At 43.8% G+C, this 20229-nt stretch overlaps 2 protein-coding genes and 1 pseudogene across 3 annotated transcripts in view; 1 reads left to right on the forward strand and 2 right to left on the reverse strand.

Annotated features, from left to right (window-relative positions):
* Positions 1–20024, reverse strand: part of GDPD1 (glycerophosphodiester phosphodiesterase domain containing 1) — a 52989-nt gene extending 32965 nt beyond the window's left edge. The window contains exon 1 of one of the 2 annotated variants that reach the window (XM_053567799.1): positions 19762–20024. In XM_053567799.1, coding sequence (XP_053423774.1) covers positions 19762–19903 — 142 coding nt within the window. In that variant the 5' untranslated portion in view covers positions 19904–20024. The remainder of the gene's footprint in view (positions 1–19761) is intronic. The other variant, XM_053567800.1, reaches the window with a different exon arrangement.
* On the reverse strand, positions 3736–5725 carry LOC128570170 (bublin coiled-coil protein-like; annotated as a pseudogene).
* Positions 15717–16168, forward strand: LOC128570171 (NADH dehydrogenase [ubiquinone] 1 alpha subcomplex subunit 5-like). The gene is made up of 2 exons (XM_053569135.1): positions 15717–15737; positions 15771–16168. Exons 1-2 carry the CDS (start codon positions 15717–15719, stop codon positions 16101–16103), a joined length of 354 nt encoding a protein of 117 aa, XP_053425110.1. The 3' UTR covers positions 16104–16168.
* Positions 20025–20229: the final 205 nt, after the last annotated feature.

Genomic DNA, 20229 nt, shown 5'->3' on the forward strand with positions numbered 1-20229 from the left:
TATCAATGTTAAAAACTTCTTCAATATCTACTTCTTTCCATTTCCTGACAGACTCTGGTGGCATATTTTCTGTATTATGTACGGAGGTTAGATATCTTTTTCTTTTTCCCTTGACATTTGAATCCTTAAAAGTCACCACTGTGAGTGGTGCCTGTGGCTCAGTGAGTAGGGCGCCAGCCCCATATACCGAGGGTGGCAGGTTCAAACCCAGCCCTGGCCAAACTGCAACCAAAAAATAGCTGGGCGTTGTGGCAGGTGCCTGTAGTCCCAGCTGCTCGGAGGCTGAGGCAGGAGAATCGCAGAAGCCCAAGAGCTGGAGGTTGCTGTGAGTCCTGTGACATCACGGCACTCTACCGAGGGCGGTAAAGTGAGACTGTCTCTACAAAAAAAAAAAAAAAATTAAAAAAAAAAAAGTCACCACTGTGTTCATCACTGAACACTATAGAAGGCCAAAGATTTGCACAGATATGCACAATTCTGTCTTTAGTTACTGTAGTCTAAGAATCAGCAACAACATATACAACATCCTTCATACTAAACTCCTTTTGAAAACCTTCCATGTCTCTCAGCTTTGTTAAAAGGAAAAAGAAAGGGTCAGGTGTCATGGCTCACGCCTGTAATCCTAGCACTCTGGGAAGCTGAGGTGGGTTGGAGACCAGCCTGAGTCAGAGGGAGACACTATCTCTAAAAAAATAGCCAGGCATTGTGATGAGTGCATGTAGTCCCAGCTACTCAAGAGGCTGAGGCAAGGAGAATCATTTGAGCCCAAGAGTTTGAGTTGCTGTGAGCTATGATGCCACAGCACTACTAAGGGCAACAAAGTGAAACTCTACCTCAAAAAAAAAGAAAAAAAAAAGGAAAAAAGAAAGAAATCCTTCTACATTCCATGCTTCCATCCACTGCTGCTAGTACACCATTAAAAAAATGTGTTTTCTTTTCTTTTCTTTTTTTTTTGAGACAGAGCCTCAAGCTGTCGCCCTGGGTAGAGTGTCATGGCATCACAGCTCACAGCAACCTCTAAGTCCTGGGCTCAAGCGATTCTCCTAACTCCGCCTCCCAAGTAGTGGGGACTACAGGGACTTGCACAATGCCGGCTTTTTTTTTTTTTTTTTTTTGGTTGCAGCTGTCATTGTTGTTTGGTGGGCCAGGGCTGAATTCGAACCCGCCAACTCAAGTGTATGAGCCACTTGAGCCACAGGCGCCAAGCCAAAGAATGTGTTTTCATATTTACTTTTCACTGATCTATAGATACCCTGCTCACCACGGCTGAATTAATGAAGTTACATTTTTGGAGGAAAGTACATGCCAAACTTTATTAGCTTTTTTAAGACAGCCACAGACACTGCCATTATTTTCAATGAGAATTTCAGCTGGAAGATGATAAAAACAGATGTCAAAGAATAACAAACTCTTGCAATCATCTAGTCCAGGTTCCCAGCAGCGAGCACAAGCCACTTGTACAAAATGTATCTGAAACCAGTCAGAAAAGCTGTCCCTGGTGATCCATCCTTTTTGTTAGCACAATGGACTGGTAGAAATTCACTCCTTGAGAATAGCAAGGATGAAAATTTTTGTCTATCACAGCAAGTTTACAGAGATGCATGTCTGCTGCATTAGCACCATCCCAGCACAGTAATTCTATCCTTGGCTCCCTTAATTCCTGTCTCATCAGCTCTAGTCAGTGTCTTTATGGAACAGTAATGCTGAAACAGTGAAGTTTCTCAGCATTACAGACTTGCTTTGGCATCAGCTTCTCAGCAGCAATGACCTTGGCAAACTCGTCAATTAATTCTTCCACTGCCTCAGGATCAGCAGATGCTTCAGCACCACAATATTTAAAAATTTAGTGCTGTATCTTTTCTTAAATTTCTGCAACCAGCCTCTTGAATATTCACAGTTCCCTTCAATTTTTAGTTTATTAAGATAGATCTTTGCTTGTTTCACGATCAGCATACCATTAAGTGGCAGGTATTCACAGTGATAATGATGGATTCACACTTTCAATACATAATTGAAATAATCATTTTTAGCTTTATTTGTTTTTTTTTTTGACAAAGTCTCCCTCTGTCACCCTGAGTGGAGTGCCATGGTGTCATAGCTCACAACAACCTCACACTCCTGGGTTGGAGCTATCCTTTTGCCTCAGCCTCCTGAGTAGCTGGGACTACCCACAGGTGCCCACCACAGTACCAGGCTAGTTATTCTATTTTTGGTAGAGACAGGGTCTTGCTCCTACTCAGGCTGGCCTCAAAGTCTTCAGCTCAGAGGACCCACGCACATCAGCCTCTCAGAGTGTTAGGATTACTGGTGAGAGCTATACCACCGGCTACATTTTTAGCTTTATATAGTGTTTTTCTATTTGTCATTAACTTTTCTCCTTCACTTTTTTTTTTTTTCCAGCACCTGACCACATTTTTATCTTCACATAGTGTTCTTCTCTTTGTTATTAACTTTTGACCTTCACTTTTTATTTTCTGGAGACAGAGTCTCATTCTGTCACCCTGGGTTTCATCATCATAGCTCACAGCAATCTCAAACTTTTGGGCTCAAGCAATCCTTTTGTCTCAGCCTCCCAAGTATTTTGACTTTCTGTGCTATTGATAAACATAAACACTTCCATTTCCTTATCACTATTAACCATGGTGATGATAATCTGCAGGCCTTTTTGACACTTTCAACAATACCTTTAGGGCGGCGCCTGTGGCTCAGTCGGTAGGGCGCTGGCCCCATATGCCGAGGGTGGCAGGTTCAAACCCGGCCCCAGTCAAACTGCAACCAAAAAATAGCCGGGCATTGTGGTGGGCGCCTGTAGCCCCAGCTACTCGGGAGGCTGAGGCAAGAGAATCGCTTAAGCCCAGGAGTTGGAGGTTGCTGTGAGCTGGGTGAGGCCACAGCACTCTACCAAGGGCCATAAAGTGAGACTCTGTCTCTACAGAAAAACAAACAAACAAACAAAAAAACAATACCTTTACACCACAGAGCAAAGAATAAGCCAAAAGACTCAGTGATTAAGGCATATAGGTCTTGGCCCCATGTGGGGCAGCATGGGGAACCTGCCTTTGATGTGTCTGGCCTGCAGGTTGTGCCATTTTATTACCCTTGTGGCCATCCTTGCCTGGCAGAATCTGGACATATGTGGAAAAGGTTTTCACGACTGAAGGGGGCTAGAAGGGTCCTTTTCCCCTTGAGAATGCTGAATAAACTATGTGTGGTTTGTCTTTGTTTTGACTGCAACCTTTCACATGAGGTTAGCTACAGAATTTTCCACTTGTGGCATCATGACAAACATGCAAAAATTTTGGATTTAGGAGCATTTTAGATTTTGGATTTTCAGGTTAGGGAAGCTCAACCCTATATTTTCTTTTCTTTTTTTTGTAGAGACAGAGTCTCACTTTATGGCCCTCGGTAGAGTGCCGTGGCCTCACACAGCTCACAGCAACCTCCAACTCCTGGGCTTAAGGAGATTCTCTTGCCTCAGCCTCCCGAGTAGCTGGGACTACAGGCGCCCACCACAACGCCCAGCTATTTTTTGGTTGCAGTTTGGCCGGGGCCGGGTTTGAACCCACCACCCTCGGTATATGGGGCCGGCGCCTTACCGACTGAGCCATAGGCGCCGCCCTCAACCTATATTGTCAATTGTTTTTTGCTGCACCAGTAGGAATCAAAAATCAAAATAGGCACAGCAATGCACACAGGAAGAATCTAAGCATGATTTTTAAGTTTGTTTGTTTTTTTTTGTGGGAGACCCATTTAATGTGAACACTGCAGGCTTGGGCAAAGTGGGGAGTGCCCAGAAATTGGGCAGACAGGCCCACACCTGGCCTCAGGAGGGGATGCCAGTTGGTGGAGGCTGCCCAAGGCAGGTGGCATTTGAGAAGGTATCTAAGCCAGGGGGTGAGTGCCTATGCCAGAGGCTGGTCCAGATACTCAGGGTTGAGGCCTGGTTGGGGGCTCCTGGAGCCTAGGGGCTGGCATCACTGGGGGCCTCTCCGAGCTGCTGCTGGAACTCAAGGCGTGTCTGCCGGTTGGACTCCAGCAGCTCCTGGAGGCGGGCATGGAGGTGGTCGTTCTTCTCCTCCAGGTGGTCCAGACAAGAGCTGATCTGGTCCAACATGGGAGTTGATGGCAGCATATTCTGCTTCCCCGAAGCCGTCCTCCTCTCCTTCCGCTTTTGCCTCCACCGGCATGCCCAGGTCCCCATTGGGGCCCGACACTGCAGGTTCCAGCACTGCAAGGGCCGTGCGACGATGGAACCCGGCGACCGTTGCACCGAAAGCCGGCTCCGGGAGGAAGGTGGAGGTGGCGGACAACCACGGGCCGGAAGGTGATTTTTAAGTTTTAATACCTGCTTAATTGGATGGAGCTGGAACATATTCTTCTTAGCAAAGTATCTCAAGAATGGAAGAAAAAGTATCCAATGTACTCAGCCCTGCTATGAAAACTAATTTATAGCTTTCATATGAAAGCTATAACCCAATTATAACCTAAGAATATGGGGCAAGGGGAAAGGGAGGGGAGGGAGGAGGGAGGATGGTCGGAGGGAGGATGATTGGTGGGATTATACCTACGGTGCATCACACAAGGGTACATGTGAAACTTAATAAATGTAGAATACAAATGTCTTAACACAATAACTAAGAAAATGCCAGGAAGGCTATGTTAACCAGTTTGATGAAAAAATTTCAAATTGTATATAAAACCAGTGCATGGTACCCCATGATTGCATTAATGTACACAGCTATGATTTAATAAAAAAAGAAAGAAAGAAAGATCTGCTTATTTGTCAAAGGAAAGATAGAAGAGGACTTAGTACACATACATCTCCTTAGACAGAGTTAAACTGGTGCATCTCCATAAACGCTTATGTGTATTTCTACTAAACCATTTATCATATAGTAGCATAAATTATTTACCTGTCTTGCTCCTCCCTTTCCCAAGAATTGCTTAAAAGACCTGACTACGTTTCTTTTTTGTGTGTTTTTTGACCAGGGCTGGGCTTGAACCCACCACCTCTGGCATATGGGACAGGCGCCCTACCCCGTTGAGCCACAGGCACCACCCAGAACTGACTACATTTTAATGACCTTGGTTGAAGACAGTAAAATGTACCAGTTAAGGGTAAGACTCTGGAGTTAGGCTGCCTGGTTTCTGATCTAATTAATATTTGTGTGACCTTGGGAGAATTACCGAACCTCTCTGTGATGGAGCTCCCTTATCTATTAGAATGAGGATAATAATGGTACCTATTTCACTGGATTAGTATAATTAAATGAATATTCAAGGTACCGTAAGTCATCAATTCTAAAATGATAGCTTTTCACTTTATAACATCTCTGAGTTAGAATATATTTTACAGCCGGGCACTGTGAAGGGCGCCTGTAGTCCCAGCTACTTGGGAGGCTGAGGCAAGAGAATCGCTTGAGCCCAGGAATTTGAGGTTGCTGTGAGCTGTGACGCCACAGCACTTCACCAAGGACAACAAAATTGAGACTCTGTCTCAAAAAAAAAGAAAAGAATACATTTTATAATGGATAGTGTATAATAGCTTAATTGACAGGTTTTTTATTAACAGCACACAAAAATTTAGTAATTTATAACCAATGGCATTAGATGCAATGAAATACTATAGTGAACATCCAGTGAAAGTTGAGAACTGCCGTCATCATTATTATTACCAGACCTTTATACCCTTACTATGTGAAAATCCATTGGCCTGGCCAGGCATAGTGGTTCATGCCTGTAATCCTAGCACACTGGGAGGCTGAGGAGGGTGGATTGCTTGAGCTCAGGAGTTCAAGACCAGACTGAGCAAGAGCGAGACCTCATCTCTACTGAAAATAGAAAAAAAAATAGCCAGGCATGGTGAGACATGCTTGTAGTTCCAGCTATTTGGGAGGCTGAGGCAAAAGGATTACTTTAGCTCAGTAGTTTGAGGTTGCTGTGAGCTATGATGATGACACACATTCTACCCAGGGAGAGAGAGTGAGACTGGGTTTCGGGGGGCGGGGGGCAGGGGAGGAGAAAAGAAAAAGAAAATGCATTGGCCTGTCATGAAATTCGTTTCTTTTATTTATTTATTTTTGTTGTTGTAGTTTGGCAGGGGCTGGGTTTGAACCCGCCACCCTTGGCATATGGGGCTGGCGCCCTACTCACTGAGCCACAGGCGCCGCCAAGCCTGTCATGAAATTCGAATGGATCTTTCACCCATGCATGGTTTTCTTTTTTGTTTGTTTGTTTGAGACACAGTCTCACTATGTCCTCCCAAGTAGCTGGGACCACAGGTGCCCGCCACAAAGCCTGGCTATTTTTTGTTGCAATTGTCATCGTTGCTTAGCAGGCCTGGGCCGGGTTTGAAACTACCAGCTTCGGTGTATGTGGCTGGCACCAAAACCACTGTGCTACGAGCGCCAAGCCTCACTCATGCATGATTTATATCATGCATTGATATTTGAAAAATATTGATTCACTGAATTACATTAATCTTCCAATTGTTTCATTATGCAATATTAAAAATCCCATTGTTAACAACTGTTTTTTGTTTGTTTGTTTTTTTGAGACAGAGTCTCACTATGTAGCCCTCGGTAGAGTGCCGTGGCATTACAGCTCACAGCAACCTCAAACACTAGGGCTTAATCAATTCTCTTGCCTCAGCCTCCCAAGTAGCTGGGAATACAGGCGCCTGCCACAAACCCAGCTTTTTGTTGCAATTGTCATTGTTGTTTAGCTGGCCAGGGCTGGGTTCAAATATGCCAGCCTCAGTGCATGTGGCTGGTGCCATAACCACTGTACTACGGACGCTGAGCCTTAACTAATCTGTTCTTGTTTAGGAAGTCTTTAAGACTTGGAAAGCTGGACGGGCTTGGTGGCTCACGCCTGTAATTCTAGCACTCTGGGAGGCTGAGGCAGGTAGACTAAGCCTAAGCAAGACCCCCATCTCTAAAAAATAGCCAGGCATGTGGCTGGCACCCATAGTCCCAGTGACTTGGGAGGCTGAGGCAAGAAAATCACTTAAGCGCAAGAGTTTGAAGTTCTTGTGAGCTAGGATGCCATAGCACCCTACCAAGGGTGACAAAGTAAGGCTCTGTCTCAAAGAAAAAATATATATTTTAAAACATATATATTTTTTCTTTGAGACAGCCTCAAGCTGTTGCCCTAAGTAGAGTGCGTAGCATCACAGCTCACAGCAACCTCTAACTCCTGGGCTCAAGTGATTCTCCTGCCTCCACCTTCCAAGTAGCTGGGACTATAGGTGCCCATCACAACTCCCAGCTAGTTTTTGGTTACAGCCGTCAATGTTGTTTGGTGGCTTGGGCTGGATTCAAACCCAACAGCTTAGGTGTATGTGGCTGGCACCTTAGCTGCTAGAGCCACAGGTGCCGAGCCTCAAAGAAAAATATTAATAAAATTAATAATTTTTACTAATACATCAAGGATATCTATTTTTTTTTTTTGTAGGGACAGAGTCTCACTTTATTACCCTCAGTAGAGAGCCATGGTGTCACACTGCTCACAGTAACCTCCAACGCCTGGGCTTAGGCAATTCTCCTGCCTCAGCCTCCCGAGCAGCTAGGACTACAGGCGCTCGCCACAACGCCCGGCTATTTTTTTGTTGCAGTTCAGCTGGGGCCGGGTTTGAACCCGCCACCCTTGGTATATGGGGCCAGCGCCCTACCCAATGAGCCACAGGCGCAGCCCACATCAAGGATATTCTTAAGTAAAACTGACTTTTTTCTTTAAACTGTGGGTATACGATGGTGAAATGTACAATGGTTACTAGTACATTTGGTACCACTGCTTTGATTTGTGCTAAGGCAACAGTAGTTTACCCACTAATGGTTTTGTACCATCAGTGCAAATGTCAATGCAGTGAAAAAGGCAAATAATATCTTATGAAAATAGGTCTGACCTTACAGACCTCTCAAAGGGTCTCATACAGAGGTCCTCAAACTGTGGCCCGTGGGCCACATGAGGTGGTATGATTGTATTTGTTCCCGTTTTGTTTTTTTACTTCAAAATAAGATATATGCTGTGCATATAGGAATTTGTTCATAGTTTTTTTTTTTAAAAACTATAGTCCGGCCCTCCAACGGTCTGAGGGACAGTGAACTGGCCCCCTGTTTAAAAAGTTTGAGGACCCCTGGATCCCCACCAGTCCACAAACCACAATTTGAAAACTGATCTTGATGATAAAAATCATAGTACTAGTTACCCCTGGGGATAGAGGGAGACAGATTGGAAAGGAAACCAAGGGACTCTTATAGGGTTCTAAAAGTCTACATCTTGATCTGAGTGGTGCTACCTTGGTGTATGCACTTTTTAAATCAAGCTGTACATTGAAGGATTGTTCTATTACATGTATGCTATCCCTCAATTTAAAAAAGGCTTATGATTTTTGTATTCTAGTATATTCAGCTGAAGTCTATGAAGGGTTCCCTCAATTTAAAAAAGGCTTATGATTTTTGTCTTTTAGTATATTCAGCTGAAGTCTATGAAGGGTTTCTGATGGCAAATGTTGGGGAGAACATCCATCTTCCACTACATCTGTCTTCACCTATGAAGAAAAATTGCACACTAATCCCCCAGGAAGGGAAAAAATGGAAGGAACGTTTTTCTTTTTTTGAGACAGTCTCAAACTGTCTCCCTCAGTAGACTGCTGTGGCATCCCAGCTCACAGCAACCTTAAACTCTTGAGCTTAGCGATTCTCTTGCCTCAGCCTCCCAAGTAGTTGGGACTACAGGTGCCCACCACAACTCCCAGCTATTTTTGTTGTTGTTGTTGTTGCAGTTGTCATTGTTGCTTTAGCTGGCTCGGCCAGGTTCAAACCACCAACCTCGGTATATGTGGTTGGCACCGTAACCACTGTGCTACGGGTGCTGAGCCTGGAAGGAATTTTTTTTTTTTTTGTAGAGACAGAGTCTCACTTTACCACCCTTGGTAGAGTGCTGCGACGTCATAAGACTCACAGCAACCTCCAGCTCTTGGGCTTTCCGGATTCTCCTGCCTCAGCCTCCCGAGCAGCTGGGATTACAGGCGCCTGCCACAACGCCTGGCTATTTTTTGGTTGCAGTTCAGCTGGGGCTGGGTTGAATCCGCCACCCTCGGTATATGGGGCCGGCACCCTACTCACTGAGCCACAGGCGCCACCCATGGAAGGAATATTTTTAACCTTTATTCCCTCACACATTCCTTATGGGAGCAGAAGTGACTGAGGAAAAAGAACTATCTGTGTTTCAAACCTCCAGAGTGCTTTTAATTCAGAGTGGCTCAACTTCAAAAAGAACAGAATTTCTGGGTGGCACCTGTGGCTCAAAGCAGTAGGGCACTGGCCCCATACGCTGGAGGTGGTGGGTTCAAGCCCAGCCCTGGCCAAAAACTGCAAAAAATATATATATATAAGAACAAAATTTCTGCTCAACTATACAGAAAGTTCGGCAGGGTAGCCCCTGCCACCACAAGGAAAAGGCTTCCATTTAGTGTTAAGTTCAATTTACTGAGGGCTTTATATAGCCCAAGCTCAGCTCTTTTAGTAGTAAACTTAATATTTTGACTTCCATGTATCTGATGCCTGCGTTTTATTTCTAAACTGGTTGCAAATTTGAGAAGGAAAAATAAGCAGTGCTCTCTTTTAGCCCCCTCAAATCCCAATGGCAAGAATTTTGTCTTAACTTTTTTTAGAGTAACTACAAAATGGTGTTAAATATTTATAATGCTGGAAATTATATGACATGTAAACAAAATTTTTTTTGAGACAGAGTCTCACTTTGTCACCCTTGGTAGAGTACTGTGGCCTCATAGCTTACAGCAACCTCAAACTCTTGGGCTCAACTGATCCTCTTGCCTCAGCCTTCCACATAGCTGGGACTACAGGCACCCACCACAATGCTCAGCTATTTTTTAGAGACAAGGTCTTGCTCTGGCTCAGGCTGGTCTTAAACTTGTGAGCTCAGGCAATCCACCCACTTCAGCCTCCCAGAGTGCTAGGATTACAGGCATCCATAGCTGGCCCCAGCCCCATGATATGTAAAATTTGTTTCAAAATAATCTAGGTGAGAAGAATGAGCAGGTATGTAGATGAAACAAGATTTGGCATAAAGGCTCGGTGCCAGTAGCACAGTGGTTATGGCGCTAGCCACACATACCAAGGGTGGTGGGTTCGAACTCGGCCCAGGCCAGTTAGACAACAATGACAACTGCAACAACAACAACAACAAAATAGCTGGGCATTGCGGCAGGCACCTATAGTCCCAGCTACTTGGGAGGCTGAGGCAAGAGAGTTTGAGGGCCAAGGAAGGGGAAGGGAAGGGGGAGGTTAGGGTGAAAGGAGGGTAATGGGTGGGGCCACACCTACGGTGCATCTTAGAATGGGTACAGGAGAAACTTATGAAAGGCAGAATACAAATGTCTACATACAATAACTAAGAAAATGCCATGAAGGCTACGTTGAACAGTTTGATGAGAATATTTCAGATTATATATGAAACCAGCACATTGTACCCCTTGATTGCACTAATGTACACAGCTATGATTTAACAATTAAAAAAAAAAAAGAGTTTGAGGTTGCTGTGAGCTGTAACACCAGGACACTCTACCAAGGGCAACATAGTGAAACTCTGTCTCAAAAAAAAAAGAAAAAAAAGATTGGGCATAAACTGATAATTGTATCTAATGATACAATTCATGGGTTCATGGAGCCTTACTACTTTTTTTTTTTTTTTTTTTTTTGTAGAGACAGAGTCTCACTTTATGGCCCTCGGTAGAGTGCCGTGGCCTCACACAGCTCACAGCAACCTCTAACTCCTGGGCTTAAGCGATTCTCTTGCCTCAGCCTCCCGAGTAGCTGGGACTACAGGCGTCCACCACAACGCCCGGCTATTTTTTGGTTGCAGTTTGGCCGGGGCCGGGTTTGAACCCGCCACCCTCGGTATATGGGGCCAGCGCCTTACCGACTGAGCCACAGGCGCCGCCCGAGCCTTACTACTTTTGTACATGTTTGAAATGTGCCATAATAAAAAGTTCAAAAGACGCTTTGTGTTTGATCTTTTTATTTGGGGAAAATATGTTAGGAAGAAAATAGGACAGAAATTCAGTACTCTAAAATAAATTTCCCCATGGTTAAGAAAATCTTTGCTTCCGTAGGGCGCCGGCCCCATATACCGAGGATGGCGGGTTCAAACCCAGCCCTGGCCAAACTGCAACCAAAAAATAGCCAGGCATTGTGGCGGGCGCCTGTAGTCCCAGCTACTCAGGAGGCTGAGGCAAGAGAATTGCTTAAGCCCAGGCGTTGGAGGTTGCTGTGAGCTGTGTGAGGCCACAGCACTCTACTGAGGGTCATAAAGTGAGACTCTGTCTCTACAAAAAAAAAAAAAAAAAGAAAGAAAATCTTTGCTACTAATATTTGTATTTCAAGTATGCTTATTAATGTCTTCTATGTCTGCTTTACATATTAACGTTAATATTAATTCACTTAAACCTAACAGTTTAAGCATGCAAACATTGTCCAATTCTTTCATCTATGTTTTTAAGTTCATTAACTTACATAGTCATTATCAAAATAGTGAAAGGTGGTCAAGGCATTAATAATTCTCAAAAGCCAGATACTGTGCTTAGCTCTTTATTTATTATTGTATTAAAATCCTTACAACCACCAGAAGGTACTATCCCCACAAAAAAACTGGCTGAAGTCACATAGCCAATAAAGAGGAACTAGGATTCAAGTATAAGTGTGTGGTTTCAAAGCCCATTCTTTTTATCAGTAGCCATGCTGCAGGCTTTATGCTGCCACTCATATAGCACCTTCTATTTCAGCTTTATAGAAAAGTTATTCATATTGGCCGTTAGTCCCATATACTTCTATTTGTTTGTAAAGCTTGAAGATAAATTCCACAATGATAATCCCCAGAAATTACTTGTTGGGTCCATATGGTGAGTAACTAAGGGACTAATTAAATAGCATGACATCCCTCTCCAAGGAATTATTTAGTGGTAACTCTTGCCTCATAAAATGGTTTGAATCCCTTTCCTTCCAATTATCATCAGATAATTCTCAGAAGAGGCTTCCCATTAATTTTCATTTCCTCCAATAAGGAGCTTACACAATTCTAGGCTCTGCAAATAACTATTTTACATACACATTTTAATTTATTTTTTGAGACAAGAGTCTCACTATGTTGCCCTCAGTAGAGTGCCAAAGCGTTACAGCTCACAGCAACCTCAAACTCTTGGGCTTAAGCAATTCTCTTGCCTCAGCCTCCAAAGTAACTGGGACTATAGGTGCCCCCTACAACGCTCAGCCATTTTTTTTGCAGCTGTCGTTTTTTAGCTGAGCCTGGGTACATGTGCCGTTAACGACTTTGCTACAGGCGCCAAACCAGTATATTTTAAAATTTATTTTATTAAGGAGGATAGTTATTTTAGACAAATAATAAACTACTACACTGCTAATATGCCATCAATAGGAATGACCAAGCGAGCTGTAAAAAGTCCTCATTGATAAGTAAGGAAGAGTTTTCTGATAATATGAGTGAAGGAACAAGAGGTGAAATGAATCAATACCCTGAGATGGAACATGTTTCAGGTATAATTGTGGAATGCTACTTCCAGTGATACTTTGAGGCTCAAACTGATAACCACAATTTTCCCCTGGAACAACCCTGAACAACAAGCAGCCAAATTGTCTTAAGAACAATCCTTATCCTCAAATTGTTACCTGCCAAATCAATCTGACTGTGGCAGTACTCTGCCTTGAGACCAAGGGTAAAAGATTAGTAGAAAATGTGGAATTCGATCAACTGGGGATACTTTTTTATTCTTTGGTCACTAGGCCCTAATCCTAGTGTTTAATTCTCTAGCTAACTCAGTGGGCATGTGGAATAAATGTAATACAGTATGATTCCAAATGTAGAAAAATATGTCCTTCAAAAGTATACTTCAAAATGTTAACAGAAAGCCACGTGCAGTGTGGCTCACACCTATAGTCCTAGCACGTTGGGAGGCCAAGCTGGAGGATTGCTTAAGGCCAGGAGTTCAAGACCAGCCTGGACAACACAATAAGATCCCTGGAGAGCACCTAAAGTCCCAGCTAGCTACTTAGTAGGCTCAGGCAGAGGACTGCTTGAGCCCAGGAGTTTGAGGTTATAATGGGCAATGATTGGGTTATTGCACTACACTATGTACAACAGAACGAGATCTTGTTGTCTCAAAAAAAAAAAAGTGGGCGGTGCCGGTCCCATATACCAATGATGGTGGGTTCAAACCCAGCCCTGGCCAAACTGCAACAAAAAAAATAGCCAGGCGTCGTGGCAGGTGCCTGTAGTTCCAGCTACTGGGGAGGCTGATGCAAGAGAATCGCCTAAACCCAGGAGTTGGAGGTTGCTGTGAGCTGTGATGTCTACCAAGGGTGATAAAGTGAGACTTTGTCTCTAAAAAAAAAAAGTTAACAGGTGGCCTTCGTGGTGGCTCACACCTGTAATCTTATTACTCCAGGAGGCTAAGGTGGGAGGATCACTTGAGGTAAGCAGTTTGAGACCAGTGTGAGCCAAGCAAGATCCCTCTCTACTAAAAATAGAAAAATTTGCCAGGTGCAATGCCACCTGTAATCCCAGCTACCCAGGAGGCTGAGGCAGGAGCACTGCTAAAGCCCAGGAATTTGAGGTTGAGGTTGCTGTGAGCTAGACTGAGGCCCTGGCACTCAAGCTCTGGTGGCAGAGTGAGACTATGTCTCCAAAAATAAAAAATAAGGCGGTGCCTGTGCCTCAAAGGAGTAGGGTGCTGGCCCCATATGCCGGAGGTGGCGGGTTCAAACCCAGCTCTGGCCAAAAACTGCAAAAAATAATAACAATAATAATAAAAAAATAAAATAAAAAATAAAGTTAACAGTTAACAGAGTTAATCTCCAGATAGTAAAGTTTTAAGAATTATTTTTTCTGGGCGGCACCTGTGGCTCAAGGAGTAGGGCGCCGGTCCCATATGCCGGAGGTGGCGGGTTCAAACCCAGCCCCGGCCAAAAACAAACAAACAGAAAAAAAGAATTATTTTTTCTTTTTTTTTATGTTTTCCAAATTTTCTACAATGAACATGAGTTACTTATGCAACTGAAAAAATATACAGCACAAAAAAAAATAAAATTCATAATTTCATACATAACTAAGAAAATAATCTTTGAGAGTATTACTTAATTACCATTTAATCCAAAAGGTATATGTTTGGTCCTACTGATGTTTCATCAACATACGATAATTATAAAGTGTTCTTTGATCAAATAAACTTAGGAAAGCATCTAGCATACAATAGATAATTAGCAGACAGTTATTATTTTTATTATATGTCAGGATCTGTACTAAAGGCTAGAGACATGATAATTAATAAATATGATTCTGGGCGGCGCCTGTGGCTCAGTCGGTAGGGCGCCAGCCCCATATACCGAGGGTGGCGGGTTCAAACCCGGCCCCGGCCAAACTGCAACCAAAAAATAGCCGGGCGTTGTGGCAGGCGCCTGTAGTCCCAGCTACTCGGGAGGCTGAGGCAAGAGAATCGCTTAAGCCCAGGAGTTGGAGGTTGCTGTGAGCTGTGTGAGGCCACGGCACTCTACTGAGGGCCATAAAGTGAGACTCTGTCTCTACAAAAAATAAATAAATAAATAAATAAATATGATTCTGGCTCGGTGCCCATAACACAGTAGTTACGACGCCAGCCACATATGCTGAGGCTGGTGGGTTCCAACCCGGCCCGGGCCTGCTAAACAATAATGACAACTGCAACAACAACAACAACAAAAATATCTAGGAGTTGTGGCATGCGCCTGTAGTCCCAGCTGCTTGGGAGGCTGAGGCAAGAGAATAGCTTAAGTCCAAGAGTTAGAGGTTGCTGTGAGCTGTGATGCTATGGCACTCTACTGGGATGACACAGTGAGACTCTGTCTAAAAAATAATAATAAAATATATATGATTCTTGGCTTGGTGACCGTAGCACAGTGGTTATGGTGCCAGCCACATACACCAAGGGTGGCAGACTCGAACCTGGCCCGGGCCAGCTAAACAACAATGACAAATGCAACAAAAAACTAGCCAGGTGTTGTGTCAGGTGCCTGTAGTCCCAACTACTTGGGAGGCTGAGGCAAAAGAATCGCTAGAGCCCAAGAGTTTGAAGTTGCTGTGAGCTGTGACGCCACAGCACTCTACCAAAAGGTGACATAGTGAGACTCTGTCTCTAAATAAATAAATAAATAAATATGATTATTACTCTTGAGAAACTCAGTCTGATAAAGGAAGCAGATGTATTAATAGGTTCTAACACAACATAATGTAATGCAATGTCAAATTTAAGAAGACAACAAAAGAGCCTACAGCATTTGATTTTTAAAATATTAGAGTGTTTTCTACTTTAAAGGACAATCAATCTTAGCAAAAGGCAAAAGTATTCATTAAAACTTTGAAACATGATCTCATTCCTTCTCAATGAACTCAAAGTTTTACACAAACTACAACTGTTAATCCCTTGTATCCACACTTACTTTTCTAAAACAATTTCACAGTTTCAAAGAGGTTTTTATGTACCTGATGGTCCTAAGAATCCAAACAAGTGGAGCAAAGCAAACAGTCCCCATTGTATACATAAGGACACTAAGGCTTATTTCCAAGGCTAACCTCTAGTGGATCCAATCCAGAATCTAACACGGGTGCTTAAAATCTTTTATCTTTGTTTTTGAGTTGGCGCTGTCATGGCGGGTGCGCTGAAGAAGGTGAGACGACTGGAGGTCACTGTTGGAGTTTAGATTACTACTGGCCTTGTGGGATTGGCCGTATGTGAGACTCCACACGAGAGGTTAAGGATATTGTATACAAAGATTCTTGATGTTCTTGAGCAAATCCCTAAAACTGCAGTGTATAGAAAGTACACAGAACAGATTACAAATGAGAAGCTGGCTATGGTTAAAGCAGAACCAGATGTTAAAAAATTAGAAGACCAACTTCAGGGTGGCCAAATAGAAGAGGTGATTCTTCAGGCTGAACATGAACTAAGTCTGGCAAGAAAAATGATGCAGTGGAAGCCATGGGAGCCGTTAGTGGAAGAGGCTCCTGCCAATCAGTGGAAATGGCCAATATAATCATTGTTGAATGACTTTGGTGGGTTGATGGGAAATTGATGTAATTAAATGTTTTATTAAAAAAAAAAAAAATCTTTTATCTTTGTTTTTGTAATAGACATAAAAGAGTTTCCAAAAAAAAAAAAAAGTATCAAAAAAGGCTTGGCGCCTGTGGCTCAAGTGACTAAGGTGCCAGCCACATACACCTGAGCTGGCGGGTTCGAATCCAGCCCAGGCCCACCAAACAACGACAGCTGCAACCAAAAAATAGCTGGGCATTGTGGCGGGTGCCTGTGGTCCCAGCTACTTGGGAGGCAAAGGGAGGAGAATCTCTTGAGCCCAGGAGTTGGAGGTTGCTGTGAGCTGTGATGTCACATTACTCTACCCAGGGTGACAGCTTGAGGCTCTGTCTCAAAAAAAAAGAAAAAAACTGTATAAGAGTTTCAAGTTATACCAATACAGGTGCATATATTTATACACAAAGAATGATCAATGTTTCAATACTGGAATAGTCCTACATCTGGTTTATAAGAAATATCACATATTTGCCATTAGTGAAATAGAGAATAAGCCAAAATATTAGCAATTTGCACAGAGACCAGTGATTGCACAGAGATCAGTATCCAATACAAAAATTAAAAGCAGTAAGAGACCTATGCTACAAATAGAATTTTACCCTGGAAGTGTGAACAATGTAACCTAAATATTGTACCCTCACATTACTTTGAATAAAGTTTAAAAAAAAAAAAAAGAGGTCAAACGTGGTGGCTCATGCCTGTAATCCTAACACTTTGGGAGGCCCAGGCAGGTAGATTGCCTGAGCTCATGGGTTTGAGACCAGCCTGAGTAAGAGCGAGACCCCATCTCTAAAAAAATAGCTGGGTGTTGTGGAGGGCACCTAAGTCCCAGTTACTCAGGAGGCTGAGGCAAGAGGAACACTTGAGCCCAAGAGTTTGAGATTACTGTGAGCTGTGACACCATAGCACTCTACCAAGGGTGACAAAGTGAGACTCTGTCTCAAAAAAAAAAAAAAAAAAAGAGAGAGAGAGACAGAGGAGACAGAGAGAGACCTATGGAATAAGAGTATTTTCCAGAGACTATCTTAAGTTACAAAATGTTTTGTCTCTTCTATCACTCTGGATTCAACTGTATTACTTGGTGCAAATACCCAATAAAAGCATATTAAGCACTAACATGCAGGAACTTACCACAGTGCCTGCAGGACCATCATACAGGGGGTAAAACAAATTTTGAGTCTGCAGATATTTAACAAGACTACCATGAAAGGTTCAGTTACATCTTTAAATATACAAATATTGATGTCACATTTATAAATAATAAATGAAAATTTTTACAAAAGGAGTGATATGATTTATTACCTAGGGAGAAATATTTTAAAAGTATTTTCAACAATAAATAAGCATTTGAGACCTCTGATTCTTGCTGTGATTGCACATATTTTTTAACTCCTACAGAATGCTGTTTTTTTCCCTCACCTGTATAGTGTTACAAAATTTCAAAGATTAACATGTAATTCTTCCAAAGTAAAATTTTGATCATTCATAATGATAGTTTAGATAGCTTTTTAGAGGATCTAGTTTTATTTTGGTTTAGGGTTTTTAGTAAGCATGCCTTTCTCTTTGTCAATCAGTAAACACAACAGTAGTGTGTATTACCTATTCCCTGAATAGGACTACTATCATTGAAACTTGCTTCTATGGCAACAAATTGAATAGTAAAAGTTGGTCCCTGTAACCATTGAAGGCATATTAGTAGTTACATGTAATACTACAATTTAATCATGTATCTATTAAAACAGATAAACTGAATAAGCAATAACACAGCATTTAGTGGACAACCCTACCTTTGTGTTTTTTTGTTTGTTTGTTTTTGTTTTTTTGAGACAGAGCCTCAAGCTGTCATCACAGAGTAGAGTGCTGTTGCATTACAGCTCACAGCAACCTCCAACTCCTGGGCTCAAGCTATTCTCCTACCTCCGCCTCCCAAGTAGCTGGGATTACAGGTGCCGGCCACAACCACCGGCTATTTTTTGGTTTTTGGTTGCAGCCATCATTGTTGTTTGTCGGGCGGGCTGGATTCAAACCCGCCAGCTCAGGTGTATGCGGCCGGCGCCTTAGCTGCTTGAGCCACAGGCGCCGAGCCCCGTTGTGCTTTTTATGAGTGGGAGACTAGAACAATTATTGAAGTAACTTACAAGAACCATGTTTAACTGATAAAATTATACAAAAGAATGATAATGTATTTATGTAATATTTAAAACCTTATTCCTTGACCAACACTTGTTGGCGCCTGTGGCTCAATGAGTAGGACGCCGGCCCCATATGCCGAGGGTGGCGGGTTCAAACCCAGCCCCGGCCAAACTGCAACAAAAAAATAGCTGGGCGTTGTGGCGGGCGCCTGTAGTCCCAGCTACTCGGGAGGCTGAGGCAAGAGAATCGCGTAAGCCCAAGAGTTGGAGGTTGCTGTGAGCCGTGTGACGCCACGGCACTCTACCCGAGGACGGTACAGTGAGACTCTGTCTCTACAAAAAAAAAAAAAAAGAAAAAGAAAGGGGATTATGCCACTAAATAAAGTTTTACACTGTAAACTCCTAGAATTTACCATTTCAAGTATGTGTTAGACTGTAAATTCCAAGCAATTTTAACCTGGTTTGATATTCATCCATAAAGGGCAGTTAAATATCAATTGAAATAATACAATTTCACAACATCTTATACACCGTGCTTGAAATGCAATGAAGACACATTACTGGCCTATTATCTGGAAATTAGAGAACAGACTACTTAGGCTCCTTTTAGAGAACAGATTACTTAGGCTCCTTTTAGCAAAACACGTTTCCAAAAGAAATTTATGTTTGTTTTCTTAAAACAATTACTGTCCTGTCATAAACTAAATCATCCTTTAGTCTTTTGGAAATCCACGTGTCCTTGCCAGGGTGCAGGGTGGGGCTCAAAAAAAAAAAATAACAAAAACATATAAACAAAACAGGTGCAAGGTTTGAACTGCTGTCCCAGTCCAGCCCAAGCTCTGTGACCTTGGGAAATGTCCCTGTCTTGGGGACTCGGTTTCCCTCTCTTCTCAATTATGAATGCTGGGAGCGTGGGATAGGATCAGCCACCAGACGCCGTAGACACAGGGCTACAACCTGCTCTAAGTTCTCGCAGATCCTCAGCCTGCTCGTCATCCGGCTCTCCCCATCCGCTCAGCTACAGCTCACTCCGAGCAGTCTGTTCCCGGTCTCCGCCGCCGGGCACACTCGGTTCAGGACCGCGCTCCTCCCACCCCCCGCCACCTTGTACCTTGCTGCCAGGAAGAGACCTTGCGATTATCCTTCCATCCGCCGAGAAACGCTCCATCTCCCCTTCATTCTCGCCCCGGTCTTTCCTCTTCGCAGAACCTCTGACACCGCTACACTCCAGACTCCCCACGGCGGTTCGGACTCGAGACCCCTGTCCTTCCCTCCCCTCGGGAGACTTCCCCTTCACACCGCCTTCGCCTCCAGAGGAGCCCTCTCCTCTGTTCACACAACCCCATTTTTCCTCAAACTCTCCTGTATTTCCACCCGCTGCCTTTTGCGAAGCTCCAAAGGAGCCTCAGCTCGAGTCGGGAAAAAAAGCCTCCCCCACCCCCGCCACCGGGTTCTGGGGACCCCTCTCACCTCCGCGGTGAGAGATGTGTTTACTGAGGAATCGCTGCTTCTTTCTCTGGTGCAGCAAGGTCGGGTATTTCAGCAACAATAATGAGGTCACCAAGTACCCTCCCAGGGTAGAAAGAAGGTAAAAAGCCGCCGTGGAAGACATCTCAATGACCGTGTGGGAAGACTCCCACCTCGGGCCCTCTGAACTCCGCTGCGGCAGTCGCAACGGCTGCGGCGGCTCGAGGTCTGCTCGCCCCCAGCCGGTGCCTGTGCTGAAGCGCACTAGTGGGCGCCAGCCTACTGCGCAGGCGCAGACGGACCCCAGCAGCCGAGCAACAAAGGGGCTCCGGTACGCAGGCGCGCTCTGACTCCCGGGAAGGAGTCTGCGGAGGTCCTACAGTGCGCGTTTGTCACTTGGCTTTGCGGTCAGACCCGGGGTGTTTGCAAGAAGCTCCAAACTGAGGAGAAAGCTTGCAAACCCGCTAGTGT

The sequence above is a fragment of the Nycticebus coucang genome, chromosome 18 (genome assembly GCF_027406575.1).
Source record: "Nycticebus coucang isolate mNycCou1 chromosome 18, mNycCou1.pri, whole genome shotgun sequence".
Lineage (NCBI taxonomy): Eukaryota > Metazoa > Chordata > Mammalia > Primates > Lorisidae > Nycticebus > Nycticebus coucang.

Coding starts and splice junctions, on each gene's coding strand:
- LOC128570171 (XM_053569135.1), top strand. CDS start 15,717: ATGGCGGGTGCGCTGAAGAAG. Junction 15,738..15,770: donor TGGCGGGTGCGCTGAAGAAG/GTGAGACGACTG, acceptor GTTGGAGTTTAG/ATTACTACTGGCCTTGTGGG.